Here is a 21,883-nt window from a genome sequence, read left to right on the forward strand (position 1 = left end):
TGCCATTATCCGAACATGTTGGTTCTGAATAAATGGGAGGAAGTGACGGCCGGCATTGTGTATGGCTCCCAGTTCTAGGACATTTATGTGTAGGGAGGCTTCGGTGGAAGACCATAGCTCCTGGGCTATGTGGTGAGACATGTGCTCTCCCCATCCCATGAGGGATGCATCGGTAGTCATTGTGAGTGATGTGGAGTCCTGGAGAAAAGGGACTCCTGAGCAGAGGTTGGAGGGAACTGTCCACCATCGGAGGGAGTCTTTGACTCTGAAGGGTATGGACAGAGGCTTGTTTAGAGCGTGTACATTTGGTTTGTAAACTGTGGCCAACCAAGCTTGGAAGCACCTCATGTATAGGCGTGCATTTTTGACCACAAAAGTACACGAGGCCATGTGGCCTAATACTTGCAGGCAGTCTCATGCAGTGACCTGGGGATTGTTGCGAAGTTTTGTAACCAGGAGTTTTATAGTGTTGAAACAATCAAGCGGGAGAGATGTTATTCCCGTTCGGGAATCAAGGTGCACTCCTATGAACTCCAGTTTTTGGGTAGGAGATAAGGTGGATTTGTTTTTGTTTATTTGCAGACCAAGGGAAAGGAAGCAAGCGACAGTAGCTGCATGGATCGAAGAGCTTCGTCGAGTGTTGAGGCTTTGAGGAGATAATCGTTGAGGTAAGGAAATATTACAACCCCGTTTCCTGAGGTGGGCAGTAACCACAGCTAGAAGTTTGGAAAAAACTCAGGGGGGTTCGATAGGCCGAAGGGCAACACTCTGTATTGAAAATGTGTCGAACCAAGGGTAAAACGAAGAAAATGTCTGTGGGCTGGGTGAATATTCACATGAAAATAGGCGTCCTGTAGGTCGAGGGCTGAAAACCAATTGCTCTGCTCCAGCGCTGGGATTATGGTGGTGAGGGTAACCATTTTGAACTTTTGCTTTTTGATACGTTTGTTTAGCTGCCTGAGGTCGAGGATCGGTCACCATCCCCCAGTTTTCTTTTCTGTTAAGAAGTAATGGGAGTAGAAAACTTTCCCTCTGTGTTGTTCGGGTACGATTTCCACTGCCCTAAACCGAAGATGTTGTACTTCTTTGAGGAGCAGTTGCTCATGAGAGGGGTCCCTGAAGAGGGACGAGGAGGGTGGGCGGGAGGGAGGCAGGGAGACGAAAGGGACAGAATCGCCAACTGTGACGACCTTCAAAGCCCACTTTTCGATGGTAATATCACGCCATTGATGGGAGAATGGGCGTAGGCGGTGACCAAAAATAGGGCAGGTGGTGTAAGCGCTGAAGTGGGAATATTGTTTTCTATACCCTCGACCAAGGCTTCAAATTTGCTTATTGGTTGGAGGGGGTTGAGACGCTGCCGAGGAGTTGGGGCAGCGGCGTTGGTACCTGGATCTCTGGCGTTGCTGTTGTTCGTGAGATCTATGGAATTGCTGGCTGTATGTGGGGTAGTGTGGTCACTGGTAAGGCTGATATCTATATTGTCATCTTCTGGTCATAGGAGTTTGAATTCCTAGAGACCGCAGAGTTGCCCTGGAGTCCTTCATGTAATTCTAGAAGAAGAAGAGGGCTGCAGGATGTCAGTTAGCTCATGCTGCTGTTCAGGAATTTCCTCCAGAGTAATTCGTAGGTCATTGGCAGCTCTTTTAAACAGGTCTTGAAATTTTGAGAAGTCGTCCGAAGATGTCGGGGGAGGAGGAAGAAATGCTTCATCAGGCAGAACTGGTTCTAGCGGGTTAGAGGCAGGCCGTGCTTGCTCTTGTGGTTGTGACAGGACTGCCTGGTGTCTGGAGTCAATGGCAGGGTCATCAGCTGGTGGTACTGAGCAGGTCTCACGCCTGGCTGCATTGGTATAATGAGTGTGCTCCTGAGTATAAGGAGCCCATGGAGCCCAATATTGCCACTCTGGTGGTAAGGGCATGGGTGGTGCCATCCAGGGGTTCACGTACCATGGGGCAGGACCCTTGGAGTAGGATGAGGCAGCTTTTCTATGACCTCTCTTGACTGGGGTCTGTGGATGGGAGATCTGATAAGGTGAAAATTCTCCCTGCTGCCCAGATTCCTCATCACTGGAGGAAAGTGGTGTGGACCTTGCCTGAGGGTCCAGAGAGAAGCAGGTGTTAAGTAGGGGTGACTGCAAGATAGGGGACACCAGGAGGTCCCTTGAGTGTGTGAAAGGCGGTGCCGCAGTGCCTCTGTGAGGGGAGGGCTGAGCGAGAGGAATTGGTTGCGAGGAGGGATTCCTCTGCACCGGTGCCCCAAGTGTTCTGTCACTGCTGGCTAGGTCAAAGGCTGATGGTGCCAGGAGAGTGAGAGGAGTCTGCGGGGGGGTCAGGCAGGCTAGTATGCGTCGGCACCGCTTCCGTTGCGGTGCTGAACAGTGCCATGTGAGAGGTAGGCAACTGAAAGCCTGAAGCCTCGGCACCAGAGGTTAGTGTGACCGCCGCAGCCGCAGGTGACTTCCACACGGCGCCGGAGGAATCCAGGGCATCAAAGGAACTCATCCGGGGGAGCACAGGGAGGGAAGAAGCCTCGGAGAAGGCTTGTCCCTGCGAATACCTTTTGCGGGTGAGAGAGACTGATGTTTTTTTGAAGTTTTCTTCAGTCTCTTTGAAGCAGGGGGGCTGCAGTGTACAGCAGAGTCAGAGCCCGGGTCTGAGGCTGGTCCGAGAGATTTTTGCAGCAGCAGCCATTTTAGCCGCAGCTCCCTGTCTTTGCGTGCCCTGGATTTCAACATGCTGCAGTGGGCACATTTTTGGGGAAGGTGGGACTCCCCCAAACATTTAATACATTTAGAATGGCCAACTGAAAGAGGGATGGCATCATTACAGTTAGAGCAGTGCTTAAAACCTGGAGAAGGCATGTCAGAAGAGGCTGCGCTGACAGGAACAAAGTTTTGGTTTTTTTTAAAAAGAGAAGAGAAAGGAAAAAGGGAACCTAACTATTACTGGTAAGCTAAACGAAGTGGGGAAAGAAGTTGAACAAGGGAGAGAAGAAATTCTCTAACGAGTCTGCTGAGCATTCAGACTCGAGGCCTAATCATTATGGGCCAAATCCTGAAGTCCTTATACTCAGGTTGGGGATGGTAGAGAAGGAACTGAGGAGACCAGTCATGCACGTGTACTATTAAGGTACACTCAGAGCCGGGGGGCAGGCTCTGCGCGTGCGTGCCCGGTACGAGTATTGCTGTAAAAATCTCTGAGTGAAGGCACAGGGACGCACCAACACCTGGAGTGGAGCACCCACAGGGACACTCATCTCAAAGAAGAAATTTACCTATCTTCATGCAATTTGATTGAGTTTAAGCTTTGTGGATTAATTTCTTTTTTGGTTGCCTTTATAGAGAGACATTCACTGAACATCATACAACCCCTGAAAACGTTCATTCTGTTAGGATGATTCCTAAGTGGGCTCTTTGAACTAAGCTGGGCCCTAAGCTAAGGTAAAAGAAGGGCAGGAGAAAACAGCACAGGGAGAAGCCATTTTGTACAAGTTCCAGAGAAGCAGGAGACATAAATGCTCTCACTGAGGAGCTTATGAGTGTAGGAACCTGTGGATACTTCCCTCACAAGAAGAATTATCCCTTTATAAATATCAGCAGGACACCCAGCCAGGCAGATCTACCACAGAGGCATCTGATTATCACTGCTCAGCTCTGACTGTCTGGTAGCACTAGCTGGCTACAGAGCCTTGATCTCACTTTGTTCATGGGGTTCCTTTCATAGAGAGCATGCACTGCACTGGATTTGGTTGGATAGTGTTTGTACTGATGTATGTGATATGTTAATGTTAAAGTTGGGGAAAAAAACTTCCAGCCTGGCCAAATGATCATGCCCTGCCTATTTGTTCATTAGTGTCAATTCACTTCTAGGCAAGCCTGGCACTCGGATAGGGGAACTATCTCCTTCAACCCCTGATGGTCGAGGAGGACTGATACCCTACGTGAAGGAGAACAACTACCAATCCACTTATGTTATTTAGATTCAGTGGGCCAGATTCTGATCTCTGTTACACTGACAAGAGAATTACTTCAGCTTTTCACAGGGGAATTGAGATGACAATCTGGCCTTGCAATCCCAAAGAAACATTTGAAAGCCTTATCACCTACAGCATGTCAAAATAACTTGCCTTCCACAAAGATCCTGTTCCAGTAGATTTTCCCAACTTGATTTCCTCCGAGAAACACTAGATTGGATAAAATCAACATTGAAGTGGAAACAGCTGCCAGGGCAGCGTGAAGTCGACGACAAATTCTCGGTGAGAAAAAACGATCCTGACAAGAAATGAAAAGAAAGACAAGGTTAACAGAGTTAACACTCCAAAAATACAGAGAAGCTGTTGTTGCAGTAACATTTTTACAACTCACACTGGAAAATGCAATGTAATGATGGCAGATAAGCATTCAGACTCGAGGCCTAATCATTATGGGCCAAATCCTGAAGTCCTTATACTCTGGCAAAACTTCCACTGAACTAATTGGTAGTTTTAACTGAGTAACAAATTCAGGATTGGCCCTACAGCTTTAACAATTATTTCAATGTAATAGATCATTTTTAATTTTCACTATCTTCCTTGAGGCATTTTGCTAGTGAGTTGAGCAGCAAACACACCTTCCTATATGGCCAATGGTACCCCACAGGTTCTAATAACCAATTGATTTCAAAGGACTAAAGTGATTCTGTCCAAATATAAAGGATTTAAAGAGCCACTAACACTTTTGATTAGGTAATAGCAAGTTCACTTTTGATTAGTTAATAAACATTCACTCAAAGATGCCTCAGTTAAACCAGAATTGTTTAGTACAATAAGTTCCCTTATAAAAATTACAAATAGTTTGATTGGAAAGTGAATTAAACTGTAAGTTGTGACATTACTGTTCATATTCATTTCAGAGGTGAACCTAGGTATTCTATAATTACTTACATTGGCAAGACAATTTTTGCCATTGGTGTTAATGAAGCATATAAGTCAAGTTAACCACCACAATAACCTTGGAGCAGACTACCGCACTGTAAATTAATACTGGCTGGACAATTTTAAAAAGTTTTGTCCTCCTTTAGGTTTCATGAATGACAAAGATCGCATTATGGTAGATCAGATTAAGAAAGCATACCGTATAGTTACAGTGTTGTATAAGGAACAACATATATTGTACACCACATTTTCAGGTTCCAAAAGTGTCTATTTGTTAGTCTCTAAGGTGCCACAAGTACTCCTTTTCTTTTTATTTAGGGACTCATCCTCTCAGAATCTGAATGCTTCTTGCAAAGTAGTGAACACTCCGAACTCCCATGGGAGTTAAGGAAACTATCCAAGAAGGGTTCAGTCTCTCACAGCTATTCAGATCAGGTCAGGATGTTGTGGCATAGAATGTTGAGTCTTTTATTGCTGTAGCACCAATAAAGAGCATTAATTTATCTATCTGTGATGGCTGTACTGGACCAGAATTAGTGCGCAGACACCAGAAACATGGAACTTGTACAAAATGGTCCTACAGATTTTACTAGGGAGGGAAGTAGACTGCTGGCTTTAAAAACATCAGAACAGACATCTGCGGATGACTGAAAATGAAGGCCCAGAAATTCAAATAAATATACAGGCCTAAAAATGTCATTACAATGAATTTCTGAACAGTAACTCTTTTGTAAACTGCATGTTTACCAACCTAACATATATCAGCACTATTCAGCAAAGAAATGTTGGCATATATTCACCTGAAAAAAAGTGAATCAATACAGCACACACACAACAATGGAACAATGAGATGCAGTGTGAAATGTAAGCGATAATGGTGAATCTCCCACACAACTCCGGGGAAAATATGCACTGAATATAAAGGCTGGGATTTTCCTTTGAAAATCTGAGCCCAAAACAAAGTAATCACAGAGGAAAGTGTGTGGACTACAACAATAACCCCAATCTGTGAGTTATTTAATAAAATAATATTTTAGGGCTGTTAATAATAGAATACCATTATTTAAATATTTTTGGATGATTTCTACATTTTCAAATATATTGATTTCAATTACAACACAGAATACAAAGTGTACAGTGCTCACTTTATATTATTTTTATTACAAATATTTGCACTTGTAAAAAACAAAAGAAATAGTATTTTTCAATTTACCTAATACAAGTACTGTAGTGCAATCTCTTTGTCGTGAAAGTTGAACTTACAAATGTAGAATTATGTACAAAAAATAACTGCATTCAAAAATAAAACAATGTAAAACTACAAGTCCGCTCAGTCCTACTTCTTGTACAGCCAGTCACCCAGAAAAGCAAGTTTGTTTACATTTGTAGGAGATAATGCAGCCCGCTTCTTGTTTACAATGGCACCTGAAAGTGAGAACAGGCTTTCGCATGGCACTTTTGTAGCCCGCATTGCAAGGTATTTACGTGTCAGATATACTAAACATTTGTATGCCCCTTCACGCTTCGTCCACCATTCTAGAGGACATGCTTCCATGCTGATGACACTCGTTAAAAAAACACTGAGTTAATTAAATTTGTGACTAAATGCCTTGGGGGAGAATTGTATGTCTCCTGCTCTGTTTTACCCGCATTGTGCCACAATATTTCATGTTACAGCAGTCTCACATGATGACCCAGCACATGTTGTTCGTTTTAAGAATACTTTCACTGCAGATTTGACAAAACGCAAAGAAGGTACCAATGTGAGATTTCTAAAAATAGCTACAGCACTCGACCCAAGGTTTAAGAATCTGAAGTGTCGTACAAAATCTGAGAGGGACGAGGTGTGGAGCATGCTTTCAGAAATCTTAAAAGAGCAATACTCCGATGTGGAAACTACAGAACCCGAACCACCAAAAAAGAAAATCAACCTTCTGCTGGTGGCATCTGACTCAGATAATGAACGTGAACGTGCATCAGTCCGCTCTGCTTTGGATCATTATCAAGCAGAACCCATCATCAGCATGAACACATGTCCTCCGGAGTGGTGACTGAAGCAAGAAGGGACATATGAATCTTTAGCGCATCTGGCATATAAATATCTTGTGAGTTGGGGTGAGGAGGGAGGGCTCAGGGCTGGGGACTGGGGTGCGGGGCGGTGTTTACAAGGGGGGCTCTTCGGAAGAGGAACAGGAACTCCCCCCCTTCTGCTCCTAGCTCCACGTGCTGCCTCTGCCTGCAGGCACCGCCCCCATAGCCAATGGGAGCTGCAGAACGGGGACTTGGGGCGGAGCGGAGGCAGACGTGGAGCTAGGAGCTGGAGGTCGCCATTTTCCTTGAGTCAGATAGGGAACCTGCCCCAGCTCTACCAACCCTCCTCAACCTCAGCACCCGTGGTGCCCTCAGGGACGTCCCCCTGAGCTGCCCCCCCACCCCAAGTTTTAGTCAGAGGTATATAGTAAAAGTCATGAACAGATCACGGACCGTGAATTTTTCTTTACTGTCCATGACCTGTCCATGACTTTTACTAAAAATACCTGTGACTAAAACATAGCCTTAACCATGACTCCTACATTATGCTCTCCCTTCCTCCCTCTCTCTATCATTCTGCCCTCCACCATCAAGGGTGAAAAAATGCCAGTGGCTCAACAGCATACAGCAACCATGAACAGTAGTTTAGCGTGGGAAGCCAAGAAGCGTAATAGATCCTGATAAAACTGTAGGGAGACTTGAGGTAGGCAAAATAACACCCAAATTGGAATTTGGCCAAGGCTCTCACCGAAGTAATACTCAGGCCCACTACTGCCTAGCTTATGAGATCTGATAGGTTCACAACCCAAAGTGGCATGACTTTCACATGCATAACAACCTTCCTTAATTAAAACAAACATACAATTATAGGTTTGAGTTTATTTATAAATAGAAATGGATTAGCCTTACAGAAAGGAAAAATCAATAGTGCTATATGTACTACAGACAGCTTGTACTGTTTAAATATGTGTCTTTGGTCATTTACAAGATATAAGAGCATTTCAGCACAGAAACAGTTGCTTCATTGAACTCTCTGAGGGCTATGCTGTAGCTAATTTTCATTATTCTGCTAGGAATTGATCCACAAAGCAGTAAGATTTTCTTGGGAGCATTTCAACTTTCTACACATCTGTAACAAAATAGAAAAATCAAATTGTTTTTTTAAAATGTCTCATGTCATCCAGAAAAATTCAATTATGAAAGTACCTGAGCAGCTACTGTGTCCAAATTAACCTAGTGGAAGCAGTAATTTACCAGTGAGAAAGGACTGAGGTGAGTCTTGATTAACAGCAATATTTGTGATTTAAATATTTATCACTTTGTTGATTGTTCTCAAGATCTGACAGTTTGTCTCCATGAAAGCTATTTCAAAAGCTCTTCTCTGTGCTGTTTCGCTCTATTCCACTGCTGCAAGAAAAATGCCAGCAGTTGCTGTAAGTTCTGATTTCAGCTGTATAGTTTCTTTGGAAGCTGGTGTTCAGTTGTGAAATCCTCATCTCCCCCTTTTTCCTGCTGCCAAGAAAAGTGGCATTTAATGAATTGTTTGATGTTTAAGTTACAAAACAGTTGTGGCTACTTGACCAAAAATCTTATATTTGCCTCCATGGTCATTGGCCTCTTTCATTCACAGTCTGGAGTCTATCACTACCTGCCCTTACATTTGATTTATTTATCTATTTTTCCAATCTGTAAAGATAAACCTACTATGGCGTCTAGGCACATATACAAAAAACTACAATCCCACACCACTCAGATCCTCTGATGGGGCCCAGAAACACAAAGTGCAACATAGGAGAAGTGTGTACAAATGTTGCTTTAAGCGACATCTGCACTTCTCCAGATCCTCAGCAGTCTGTACTCCAGTCCCCAGTGTAAATAAGTGCAGCCTAAACCTCTATCTCAGCCAGTCACTGGGAAAGATGAACTACCACTGCACTCTGCTGTGTTAAAGTAATCTAAGGACAGCAGCTATTGCTAGATTTGGCTCAGCATAACTAGAGTTGCCAGGTGTCCGATTTTCAACCGGAACACCTGGTTGAAAACGGACCCTGGCAGCTCCGGTTAGCACTGCCGACCAGTTCATTAAAAGTCCAGTCAGCAACACAGTGGGGCTAACGCAGGCTCCTTGCCTGCCATGGCTCCACGCGGCTCCTGGTAGCAGTGGCACGTCTGTCCTCCAGTTCCTATGCGTAGGGGCAGCCAGGGGGCTCCGCACGCTCCCGCACCCCAAGCGCCGGCCCTGCAGCTCCCATTTGCAGGAAACCATAGCCAATGGGAGCTACGAGGGTGGCGCCTGTGGACAGGGCACTGTGTGGAGCCACCTGGCTGTTCCTCCACGTAGGAGCCAGAGGTGGCACGTGTTGCTGCTTCCAGGAGATGCTTGAGGTAAGCACCGCCCAGAGCCTGCACTCCTGACACACACACACTCTGCCCCAACCCCCTGTCCCAGCCCTGATCCCCCTCCCACCCTCTGAACCCCTCAGTCCCAGCCCAGAGCACCCTCCGCACCCCAAACCCCTCATCCCACGCCCCAACCACCTGCCCCAGCCCTGATCCCCCTCCTGCTCTCTGAACTCCTTGGTCCCAACCTGGAGCAGCCTTCTGCACCCCAAATCCCTCATCCACGGCCCCACACTAGAGCCCTCACACCCGCACCTGAATCCCCTGCCCCATCATGGAACCCCCTCCTGCACCTTGTACCCCTCATTTCTGGCCCCACCCCAGAACCCACATCCCCAGCCCAGAGCCCTCATCCCCTCCCCATGTGCCAGCCCGGTGAAAATGAGGGAGTGAGTGAGGGTGAGGAGAGTGAGCGACAGAGGGAGGGGGGATGGAGTGGACAGGGCCTCAGATAAGGATGGGGGCAGGGCCTCGGAGGAGGGGCAGGGCAAGGGTGTTCAGTTTTGTGCAAGTAGAAAACTGGTAATCCTAAGCATAACCTTCTCAATAATCTTCCCTCCAAAAGGAAGGCTTATAAAGACAAATGATGAGCATCACAGTCCACCTCATTTAAAAGTCTGTGCTGGGAGAGGCTACAGCAAACTTCCATGTTAATCCAATATTGCTGTTGAGGTGGTTAGAATGCTTTAATCAGGGCCTATTCCACAGGCATTAAATCTTGTCAATGTTTCAGGAGTCCTAATATGATTGAACAACAGCTATTTCCCACACTTGTTTTTTGTTACAAGGAACTGCCTTTCCGGAGACTCAAGAATGCAAGCACAAGATAAGAAAAAATTGGAAGCTATGATTGTCATAAATATAAAGGGAAGGGTAAACCCCTTTGAAATCCCTCCTGGCCAGGGGAAAGCTCCTCTCACCTGTAAAGGGTTAAGAAGCTAAAGGTAACCTCGCTGGCACCTGACCAAAATGACCAATGAGGAGACAAGATACTTTCAAAAGCTGGGAGGAGGGAGAGAAACAAAGGGTCTGGGTCTGTCTATATGCTGGTCTTTACCGGGGATAGACCAGGAATGGAGTGTTAGAACTTTTAGTAAGTAATCTAGCTAGGTATGTGTTAGATTATGATTTCTTTAAATGGCTGAGAAAAGAATTGTGCTGAATAGAATAACTATTTCTGTCTGTGTATCTTTTTTGTAACTTAAGGTTTTGCCTAGAGGGGTTCTCTATGTTTTTGAATCTAATTACCCTGTAAGATATCTACCATCCTGATTTCACAGGGGGGATTTCTTTATTTCTATTTACTTCTATTTTTTATTAAAAGTCTTCTTGTAAAAAACTGAATGCTTTTTCATTGTTCTCAGATCCAAGGGTTTGGGTCTGTGGTCACCTATGCAAATTGGTGAGGCTTTTTATCCAACATTTCCCAGGAAAGGGGGGGTGCAAGTGTTGGGAGGATTGTTCATTGTTCTTAAGATCCAAGGGTCTGGGTCTGTAGTCACCTAGGCAAATTGGTGAGGCTTTTTACCAAACCTTGTCCAGGAAGTGGGGTGCAAGGTTTTGGGAAGTATTTTGGGGGAAGGACGCGTCCAAACAGCTCTTCCCCAGTAACCAGTATTAGTTTGGTGGTGGTAGCGGCCAGTCCAAGGACAACGGGGGGAATATTTTGTACCTTGGGGAAGTTTTGACCTAAGCTGGTAAAGATAAGCTAAGGAGGTTTTTCATGCAGGTCCCCACATCTGTACCCTAGAGTTCAGAGTGGGGGAGGAACCTTGACAATGATAAATACTGAGTCTTACACATAACAGAGTATTTATTATAGGACTGCGCATACAATGGAATAAGGATCTTACATGCCAATGCTAAGATGGGTGTGGTATAAATACATTATGCTTGACTCACCATTGCTGTGCTGCAGTTTTACCCTCTGTTATCTTCTAATTGAGCTGAACGCTTAATACAATTTTTGGGAGAGACGACAGTCATTTAGCTTTCTTGTTCACTATCTGGTCTGCGTGATTTTTTTTTTTTCCTGTCAGCCACCTTATCCAGGACAATTTTAAAGTCAGAGAAAGGCTGTGCACTTTTATTCAGAATATATACTGCACGATTGCCTATGCTCAATACATGAGCAAAGAACTTTCAAGAACGGGACACATAATCCCAGCTTCATCCTTCATTTTCAACCACCAATATATGAAGGATAAGTGTGATTGCGACTTAAGATTGTTGAGTCTCTAGCATTTGAAGCTGATAAGGGATTTTAATAGAGGACTCAGGTTTGTAATCCAAATTATGTTGGAGTGGAACATTAAATGCATTCAGTGCTAATACTGATGACAGCCAGCTGACTCTCATTTCAGTTTGCCTTATTGTACAAATGTACAAAATAAAATATTTTTGCAATGTGTTGTTTATATAAAGGTCATAAAAAAGTTAGAAGGCAAAATACATGTGGACTGTTTTGATTAATTCATCAGGATTATAGTTGCACAAGTGGTATGAATATGTAACTGAAGATGAGACTTGGAAACTTGAATTTCTAACTCCTGGATCATGTTCTGAAATTTTCCTTTTGCTAGCTGTCACCAGGGACTTGAGCCTAGGCTCTCTCTCTACCCGGCATTATGTCCAAAGGATATTGCCAAGAGCATGCTTACCTCTATGAGGCAGCAATACAAGCAATCCAGTTGTTCTGAGTAGGATTCTTGGGTTTTCCCCTTAAGAGATACACTTAGGAATGAGAGCTACCCTCCTCAAACCTCTTCCCCAGGCACTGCAATGATAATAGCTCTCAACAGCCTGAGGAGTAATACCTTGAAGTGTCTTCTAAAACTGGGTAATCTGGACTGTAGTTACGTGCCAAAAATAATGGCACTATATAAAACCAGGAATATGGGTGAAGAGTTGACTGAGAATGGGAGCGGATGGGATGTAGAGAAGGGAAAGGGCATATTTTGACTAACGGTTATTGGTTATTTTATTTATCTGTAAATTAAGAATACTGAAAATGGAGGCTAGGGTGTGACTGAGCAGCTGGGGGACCATATGGGATAAAGGAATGGCTGGAGATTTTGACAAAGCTTTGCCAAACAATACAATTCATGTAATTTTTAAAGTGAGCATAAAAATGAAAATTGGGTGGGGTTGAGAAGCTGGGCAACTTTTAAAAACACATCAACGTGTATCATCAAAGTAGAATGTTGACCAAATGGTGTCTGGGATGGTCTGGAAACAGAGTGAGTCCAGTGAGAGTGGATGATTCTCTTCTGAGGGGGAAGGAGGCACCCATCTGTTGGCCAGACATAGCATTCCAAGGGGTATGCTGCCTGCCAGGAGCCCGAATCCGAGCCATTAGGAAAGAGGAGACAGACTTGTCGAAAGTCTCTGTGTAAGGATAAAAGGGGTAAAAAACAAGGATCATGTCATGGTAGGGGTCTATTACAGACCACCTAACCAGGAAGATAAGCTTCCTGGATGAGGCTTTGTATAAACAACTAACAAAATCATCCAAAGCAACAGGACTTGGTGTTGATGGGGGACTTCAACTACCCAGACATCTGCTGGGAAAATAACACAGCAGGGCAAAAATTCTCCAACAAGTTCTTGGAATGTATTGGAGATAATTTTTTATTTCAGAAGGTGGAGAAAGCCAGTAGGGGAGATGCTGTTCTAGATTTGATTTTGACAAAGAGGGAAGAATTGGTTCAGAATTTGAAAGTGGAAGGCAACTTGGGTGAAAGTGATCATGAAATGATGAGTTCATGATTTTAAGGACTGGCAGGAGGGAAAACAGCACAATAAAGAAAATGGATTTCAAGATGGCAGACTTTAGCAAACTCAGGTAGTTGGTAGGTAAGATCCCTTGGGAAGCTAGTCTAAAGCGAAAAACAACTGAAGACAGTTGGCAGTTTTCAAAGAGACATTATTAAGGTCACAAGAGCAAACTATCCTACTGCATAGGAAATATGGGAAGAGACCACCCTAGCTTAACCAGGACATCTTCAATGATCTGAAACTCAAAAAAGTGGAAACTAGGTCAAATTACAAAGGATGAACATAAATGTAAGGACAGAATTAGAAAGGTCAAGGCATAAAACGAGATTAAACTAGCTAGAGACATAAAGGGTAACAAGAAAACAGTCTACAAATACATTAGAAGCAAGAGGGAGACCAAGGAAAGGATAAGCCCATTACTCAATGAGGGAAAAAAAACAATAACAGAAAATGGCAGAAGTGCTAAATTATTTTTTTGTTTCAGTTTTAACCAAAAAGTTTAGTAGCAATTGGACATCTAACTTAATGAATGCCAGTAAAAATGTGGTAGGATAAGATGCAAAACTAGGGAAAGAACAAGTTAAAAATTACTTAGACAAGTTTAGATGTTTTCAAGTCACCAGGGCCTGATTAAATACATCCTAAAATACTCAAGGAGCTGACTGAGGAGATATCTGAGTCATTAGTGATTATCTTTGAAAAGTCATGGAAGATGGATGAGATTCCAGAGGACTGGAAAAGGGCAAATATAGTGCCCATCTGTAAAAAGGGGAATAAGAACAACCTGGGGAATTACAGACCAGTCATCTTAACTTCAGTACCTGGAAAGATACAAGAGCAAATAATTAAGCAATCAATTAATTTGCAAACACCTAGAAGATAATAAGGTGATAAATAACAGTCAGCATGCATTTGTCAAGAACAAATGGTGTCAAACCAGCCTAATAGCTTTCTTTAACAGGGTAACAAGCCTTGTGAATGGGGCGAAGTGGTAGATGTGGTATATCTTGACTTCAGTAAAGCTTTTGATACTAACATGACCGTCTCATAAACAAACTAGGGAAATACAACCTAGATGGAGCTATTATAAGGTGGGTGAATAACTGGTTGGAAAACCATTTCCAGAGAGTAGTTGTCAGTGGTTCACAGTCAAGCTGAAAGGGCATATCGTGTGGGATCTGATACCGTTCACTTCTGGGACAACTGATGGAGTTTTAATTGATTTGTAAAATCATATGGGTTCTGGCTACCCAAGCATCCTTCTCTCGCTCGCTCTCTCTCTAGGAGCCAATGGGATTGCTGTGGTCAGGTGGGCACTCTTCCTTATACTCCCATGGATTTGAAGGTGTGAGTACATCCGAGGTAGAGGGCTGTCAGCTCTGGACATCACTCCCTCATTTGGTCCTGCAGAATCCACATAAGTTGATCTTTGGAATATGATGTACGGCCCATCCATTACTCAGGCTTTTGTCTCAGGAGATGACAACACTGGGATCTCAATAAATGGCATCCTGGAGTGAGAGTCTAAGTTATATGTTTTAAAACTATGTATGTTATTCTAACTCTGTACAGCTGCTCAGAGACAGGGAAAGGGGGTAAATCTTCCAAACCTACAGCTTAAGCAAATACATAAATAAAATAGATTTCAGTCCAAATAAAGGGTCATCCATTACGCAGAAAATATTACTGAAAATAGCTTTCATTTATTAGAACAAATGTGTTTCAAGTAAAATGTGCAAGTACATACATCATTCTGTCATTTAAATGGGAAAGGTTTAGATACAGGCTCTTGACCTTCCTAAAGTAAGTGACAGAAAAATTTACATCCAGCAAATGAAATGATACATTTCCTGCATAATGTAGGTCATCAAAGCTTAGTATGTGCTGGAAACTAGCTAAGAATGTCTTAATGTACTGAAGAGGCATGTGCTCATTAAAGACTTAATCGTCTGGGAGGTGCTGAGCTCCCTCAATTACCTGGATAAAGCCCTACAATGAGTGCGGGACCCATGTTGAGAGGATATAACTAAGTTTCAGATGCTGAAGGGGGCATGATAGTTACATGGTTTCATGACACACCTTATTTAATTTAGGTGAGTTACATTCCTAAGAATGAAATTTCCTTTCAAAAATGCATTGTAAACTATTTATAGCTGCAGGATCCAGTCAATGGGTGTCTTTCCATTGACTTTATTGGGTGCTGGCTCTGGCCTTTAGGCCCTGATCTAGCAAACAGTTAACAAATGTGCCTACCTTTACTTGTGTTATTAATCCCATTGACTTTAACAGGACTATTCACATCAGTAAATTTACATTTAGGAGCAAGTGTTTGTAGGATAAGGCCCAATCCTGCCAACACCTATGCACACGAGCAACTTAACTCATGATTTTAATGCAAAACTTCCTGAGTATAGTTACTTGTGTCTACATCTTTACAGGTTCAGGCCATAAAAACTGACCTCGTAATGTCTGCAGATTTCTATAGCTCCAAGGACAGGACTCAGAGATTGCAAAATGCACTGTTTTATTTAAACAAAATGAAAAAAACCCTGCTCTTAAAACTGCTAAAATAAAGCTCTCTCCAAAGCTGAAAATACGAATGTCACCATTCTTGCCTCTGGTCCCCAGTACTATAGGAGTTATTTTACTATGGAGATAAACAAGTGAAATTCATTTTTATAAAAAAAACTCTGCTGTGCTCTAAGACAATGGGAAAATATATGGAAATTATTACTATGAAACTGGCCCTATAGGTGCAAAAAAGAATTAAAAATCACCTCTTTTCCGAAACCACAAAGAGACTAGTTCTTTGACCACTGATGCCATGTGTCAGAGTTATGGTACATTGAAATTGACTTACTATTCCATTTTACTGCAGTCATAAATGCAGATTTAAACACAAAACTTGGTGAAATATTTTATGCTTTCCAAAGACAAAAAGCTTGTATAAAGGGATAGCGCCTGTCATTGTAAAATAGTCAGTGTTTAAAATAAATGGATGATTCCAATTTGATTCACTTCTGTGCTTAGCTCTTTAAGGACAACATTTTTAGTTTTAGTTAATAAACCACAGGTTCATTAACTACAGTATTTTTTTAAGTTAAATTCCATTTAATTTTAGTTTGTTTCCTAGCTTGAGACACAAGTCTTGCAGTTTAATGTGGAAGAAACAGGAATGTAAATGTTATGGTTTCAATTGAGATTAAAATTTTTTAGCAGGAACCATTTAAACCCAAGAATGGCTGACAGCATCTCTTTACGTTATTATTTTTTGTAATCGAATTTTTGGAAACTGTCCAAAAGCTATAGTAAAGAACATCAAGTAATAAGTACCAGAGGGGTAGCCGTGTTAGTCTGGATCTGTAAAAGTGGCAAAGAGTCCTGTGTCACCTTATAGACTAACAGACGTATTGGAGAATAAGCTTTCGTGGGTGAATACCCACTTCATCAGATGCATGTACATCTGACGAAGTGGGTATTCACACATGAAAGCTTATGCTCCAATACATCTGTTAGTCTATAAGGTGACACAGGACTCTTTGCCACTTTCATCAAGTAATAAGTTAGTTAAAATTATCTTTTAATGGGAGCCAACTTGTTATACCTTAAATAAATGCAAATGTATGGTTTATTTTCTTACTTCAAATAGAGCAGACTAAATCACAGAATCCTAGAAATCTGCTTTTTAAAATGGCCCGATACTGCTTTTTTCATATCAACGGAAATGCTGCCATTGACTTCAAATGGAGCAGGACTGGGACCTTTCTCCATGCCTCAGGAACTAATTTAGAATTATGAGCTACAAAACTCTATTACTTTCTTCAGTCTAGTTTCAAATGTCCCAAGCAATGGTGTTCCTTTGAACAAGAATAAAAGAAACAAGAGTTGCCAAAAGCCTCTCTCTCTCTCTTTTTTTTTTTTTTACTCTAATAAAATGCCCTGGATACTGACCAGCTTTCTTTGCACAATATTTATTACTGGTTCATCTGCTTTGAATGGAGAAATACAAGTGCTTTGATAAATGGATTAAAATATTATTGAGTTTCACTGTAGCTTCCTTCAGGGTATTTGTATTTTTCCATAAATGCTTTTTGATAACTTCATACAGCAATATTTCTCAGTGAATCACAAAAAGCAAACAGTACAGTTGGGGGACTACTCTACAGCTGGATGCATAAAGCACAGCACTGTTAAGGAACTAAAAGAAAACGGACCCGTTTCAGATCAAACTTTTTTTTTTTTAATTAAGATCAGTTTCAACAAACTTTCGAGATGGTTTCTGTTCATGCAGTTTCACTCCCCTCAAATATTGCATCCAGGTTAATTTAAGCCCAAATGGCGGAGTAAAACCTCAAACAAAACCATCAAATTTCATTCAGAGCTGTGAAAACAACATGTTTTGGATCACGTTTTAATTTCAATATGTCCAGTTCACTCTGAATCCAGTGCGACTGTACTTGTGTAAACAGGAAATATAGGGCCTGATTCTCCTTATGCCTATATCTAATCAGCACATGAGGAGCAACAACGGGCCAAAGAGGGGTCTCAGAATGCTTTAGATTACTCGCAAAAGAGGTACAAAGAAAAAGTGAGACAATCCCATGAAAAAATGCCAAAAGAGGTGATTTATAAACTCTTGGTATTAACTCTGTATCAGTTCATTGTTCAGTAAACCACCACACACATTCAAGTAGTGCTCAGACTTTAGATTCCATGAGTTTTTTAATGCAATTTCAACTTGATTTTTATAAAATAAAAGTTTAATGCTCCTGTAAAACTGAACTCTGTAACACAACCTTAACTATAGGTTTCAGAGTAACAGCCATGTTAGTCTGTATTCGCAAAAAGAAAAGGAGTACTTGTGGCACCTTAGAGACTAACCAATTTATTTGAGCATGAGCTTTCGTGAGCTACAGCTCACTTCATCGGATGCATACTGTGGAAACTGCAGAAGACATTATATATACTGAGACCATGAAACAATACCTCCTCCCACCCCACTCTCTTGCTGGTAATAGCTTATCTAAAGTGATCATCAAGTTGGGCCATTTCCAGCACAAATCCAGGTTTTCTCACCCCCGCACCCCCATACACACACAAACTCACTCTCCTGATGGTAATAGCTCATCCAAAGTGACCACTCTCCCTACAATGTGCATGATAATCAAGGTGGGCCATTTCCAACATAAATCCAAGTTTAACCAGAACGTCGGGGGGGGGGGGGAAGGGGGGGTAGAAAATAACAAGGTGAGTTTGTGTGTGTGGTTTTTGGAGGGGGGTGGGGGGGTGAGAAAACCTGGATTTGTGCTGGAAATGGCCCACCTTGATTATCATACACATTTTAAAGAGAGTGGTCACTTTGGATGGGCTATTACCAGCAGGAGAGTGAGTTTGTGTGTGGGAGGGGTGGAGGGTGAGAAAACCTGGATTTGTGCTGGAAATGGCCCAACTTGATGATCACTTTAGATAAGCTATTACCAGCAAGAGAGTGGGGTGGGAGGAGGTATTGTTTTATGGTCTCTGTATATATAATGTCTTCTGCAGTTTCCACAGTATGCATCCGATGAAGTGAGCTGTAGCTCACGAAAGCTCATGCTCAAATAAATTGGTTAGTCTCTAAGGAACCTTAACTATGTTGCAGGGTTAGGGTCAGCAAACTGACTGTGTAAAAATGTCACTCAGACCTACTCTGCTCCCTGTGTTTATTCAGAATCACATCTGCTTATTTGTGTCACAAAAATAAGTTTTCACCTTTTACATCTATTAGCCCCTGGAGTGCCAACACAGCAAAGGGATTAAAAAATTCTAGGCCAGAAGGGAGCACTATGATCACCTAGTCTGGCCTCCTGTGTAACACACAGGCCCCAGAACCTTCCCAAAGTAATTCCCACAGCAGATCTTTTAGAAAAACATCCACTCTTGATTTAAAAATTATCAGTGATGGAGAGTCCACCAAAACACTCGGTAAATTATTCCAGTGATTAATTTACGATCACTGTTAAAATTTTATATCTTACTTCCAGTCTGAATTTGTCTAGCTTCAACTAGACTTCCTGTTATTCCTTTCTCTGGAAGAATGAGCTGGATTCTAGTCTGGTTTGTGCATCATCAACAGACTTCCAGCTGAAATAAAACCTTTACACCGATGTGCATCTCAATTTCACTTTGCATCTCAGTTGCACTGGAAGTACTTTTAATGCACACGTTTGAGATAGGGGTTCTGGTGCAGCTACGAGTCAGCACAAAACCAAACTGTTGTTCTTTGAGATGTGTTGCACGTCCATTGCACGTTAGGTGTGCATGTGCTGCGTGCACAATTGCCAAACATTTTTCCTTCAATGATATCCATTGGGTCAGCACTGGTATCCTGTGATGCCACTTGCTCATGCGCTGGTATAAGGGGTCCCGCCAACCCCAAACTCCCTCAGTTCTTTCTTGCCAGTCAACTCCGACAGAGGGTTAGAAGAGTGGGTTGTGGAATGGACATGTACAACACACATCTAGAAGAACAACAAGGTTAGTAACTGTTTTTCCTTCGAGTGCTTGCACATGTCCATTGCACATTAGGTGAGTCCCAAGCAGTACCATAGGAGGTGGGATCATGGACATGCTGACTGCAACACAGCTTGACCAAACTGGGCGTCATCTTTAGCTTGCTGGGTGATGGCATAGGGGGATGAAAATGTATGTACCAACAACCAAGTTACCACTTTGCAGATGTCCTGGATTGGCACCTGGGCCAGGAACACCCCTGAGGAAGCTTGCACCCTCGAAAAATGGGCCGTCACTATCACTGGTGGTAGCGGGACCCCTATCTGTTTGTAGCATGTGCTGATGCACAATGTGATCTGGGATGAAATCCTCGGAGCTGAAATAGAAAGGCCCTTCATCCTGTCTGTTACTGCTACAAGAGCTGCGTGGATCTAAGGAATGGTCTTGTGCTCTCAGTCTAGAAAGCCAAGGTGTGTCTAATGCCCAGTGTGTGGAGATGTTGCTCCTCCCTGCTTGCATGTAGGTTCAGGGGAAAAAACGGAAGGAAAATAGCTCAATTACTGTGAAATTTCAAAATCATCTTTGGGAGGAACATAGAGTGAGGACAAAGCTATACCTTGTCCTTAAAAAAGACAGTGTATGGAGGTTCTGACATAAGGGCCCTGATCTCTGAGACTCTCCTGGCTGAAGTGATAGCCATCAGAAAGACCACCTTCCAGGAAAAGTACGACAGGGAACATGTTGCTAGTGGCTCAAACTAGGGGGCTTTGTGTTTTGACATGACCAGGTTTAAGTCCCACAGGAGAATGGGCTCCCGAATCTATGGGTGTAGTCTTTCTAGGCCCTGGAGAAAACAAATGGTCACCTCATGCAAAAAATACTGATCACTCATCCACCGGGCTGTGAAACGCCAAAATTGTTGCCAGGTATACTTTAACTGATGAAATTGCCAGACCTTGTGGGTTCAGATGTAGCAAATACTCCACAATGGTCTGCAGTGACGACCGGATGGGCAAGAGACCTTGCTGGGAAGACCAAATGGAAAAACGCTTCTACTTGGCAAGGCATGCAGCTCTGGTAGAGAGCTTCCTGCTACCTAGCAGAACCTGATGGGCTTGCTCTGAACAGGCCAGCTCTTCGGGATTTAACCATGGAGCTTCCAAACTGTCAAGTGGAAAGGTGTTGAGGTTCGGGTGGAGCATTCCACCATGGTTCTGTGATATCAGGTCTGGGAGAAGAGAGAGTGGCATCGGAGTCACTACTGAATTCTTTAAGGATAAATTTGCTATCCTTACTCAAACTTTTGATGCCATATGATTCCCAGTACACCACACTACTGCATTTTGCTATGGGAGGCTGATACAAACACACTTACTTCAAGAGATGTAACTAAATAAGACACATTCCTTATTTATAATGACTATTAAATAGCATAAAGCAATCAAAATGACAACCCAGAGTGAAATTAGAAATCAGATGAAAAGCTACCTCCTAATTTTGATGACATATAAACTTGGCCATTGTTTGCTCACACTACGACAGCATAGAACATGTCTGCACTACTGCTAGCCCTCACAGTTTGGTTAGCTGACATACTGCACATCTTTAGTTATGCAGTGTAGGCAGACTGGGGAAAATGCACCAACCATTGTATCCATTAAGTACTAGGTTTAATCTACTCTAAAAAAAAATCCAAACTTGAATTTCAAATGAACATGAAGCACAAGGGGATTCAACTTACTATTAAGTCTCGAACAAATGAAACAGAAAGTAGCCTCTTGACTCCATTTTCTGCAATTATTCCAAGCCAGTTAAGTGCTGCCCAGAACCAAAGGTAGTTATGGCCCCCGTGCCAATAGCTTACAAATGAAAACGTGATTGCTGTGGAAAACAACATCCCAAACACACTGCCATGGGATCCTCCCATTGGGATGTAGATGTACCTGCAGGGGAAATGATAAATAAGCAATGTTATTAAGACCTTATTAAAATCTTGGTAATGTATCCACTGCAAAATAAATTTGATTTTAGAGCAATGTTAGGATTCATTTGACTAATTACCTGACATTTTCCATTTGCAGAACTTGACATAGTTTCTGCAAAGCAGCAGACAACTTCATGAAATGTTAACACACAGCATTTGTCAAGAAGATAGGTCTATGGCCAATGGAATTTTGCAGTAAGTGAACACACTGGCTAAACTCCACACCCATTTCAGAAGATGGTTATTATTTAAAACTGGCGTAGAATGAAATCAACTTATGTAAGA

General features: G+C 42.6%; 1 protein-coding gene across 3 annotated transcripts in view; it reads right to left on the reverse strand.

Annotated features, from left to right (window-relative positions):
* HHAT (hedgehog acyltransferase) overlaps positions 1 to 21,883 on the reverse strand; it is a 333,978-nt gene that overhangs the window by 101,773 nt on the left and 210,322 nt on the right. For all 3 annotated transcript variants that reach the window (XM_084624182.1, XM_084624183.1, XM_084624184.1), the window contains 2 exons: positions 21,356 to 21,557; positions 4,129 to 4,273 (listed from right to left, as the gene is read on the reverse strand). In XM_084624182.1, coding sequence (XP_084480308.1) covers positions 4,129 to 4,273; positions 21,356 to 21,557 — 347 coding nt within the window. The remainder of the gene's footprint in view (positions 1 to 4,128; positions 4,274 to 21,355; positions 21,558 to 21,883) is intronic.

Source organism: Lepidochelys olivacea, assembly GCF_965140295.1.
Source record: "Lepidochelys olivacea isolate rLepOli2 genome assembly, chromosome: 3".
Classification (NCBI taxonomy): domain Eukaryota; kingdom Metazoa; phylum Chordata; order Testudines; family Cheloniidae; genus Lepidochelys; species Lepidochelys olivacea.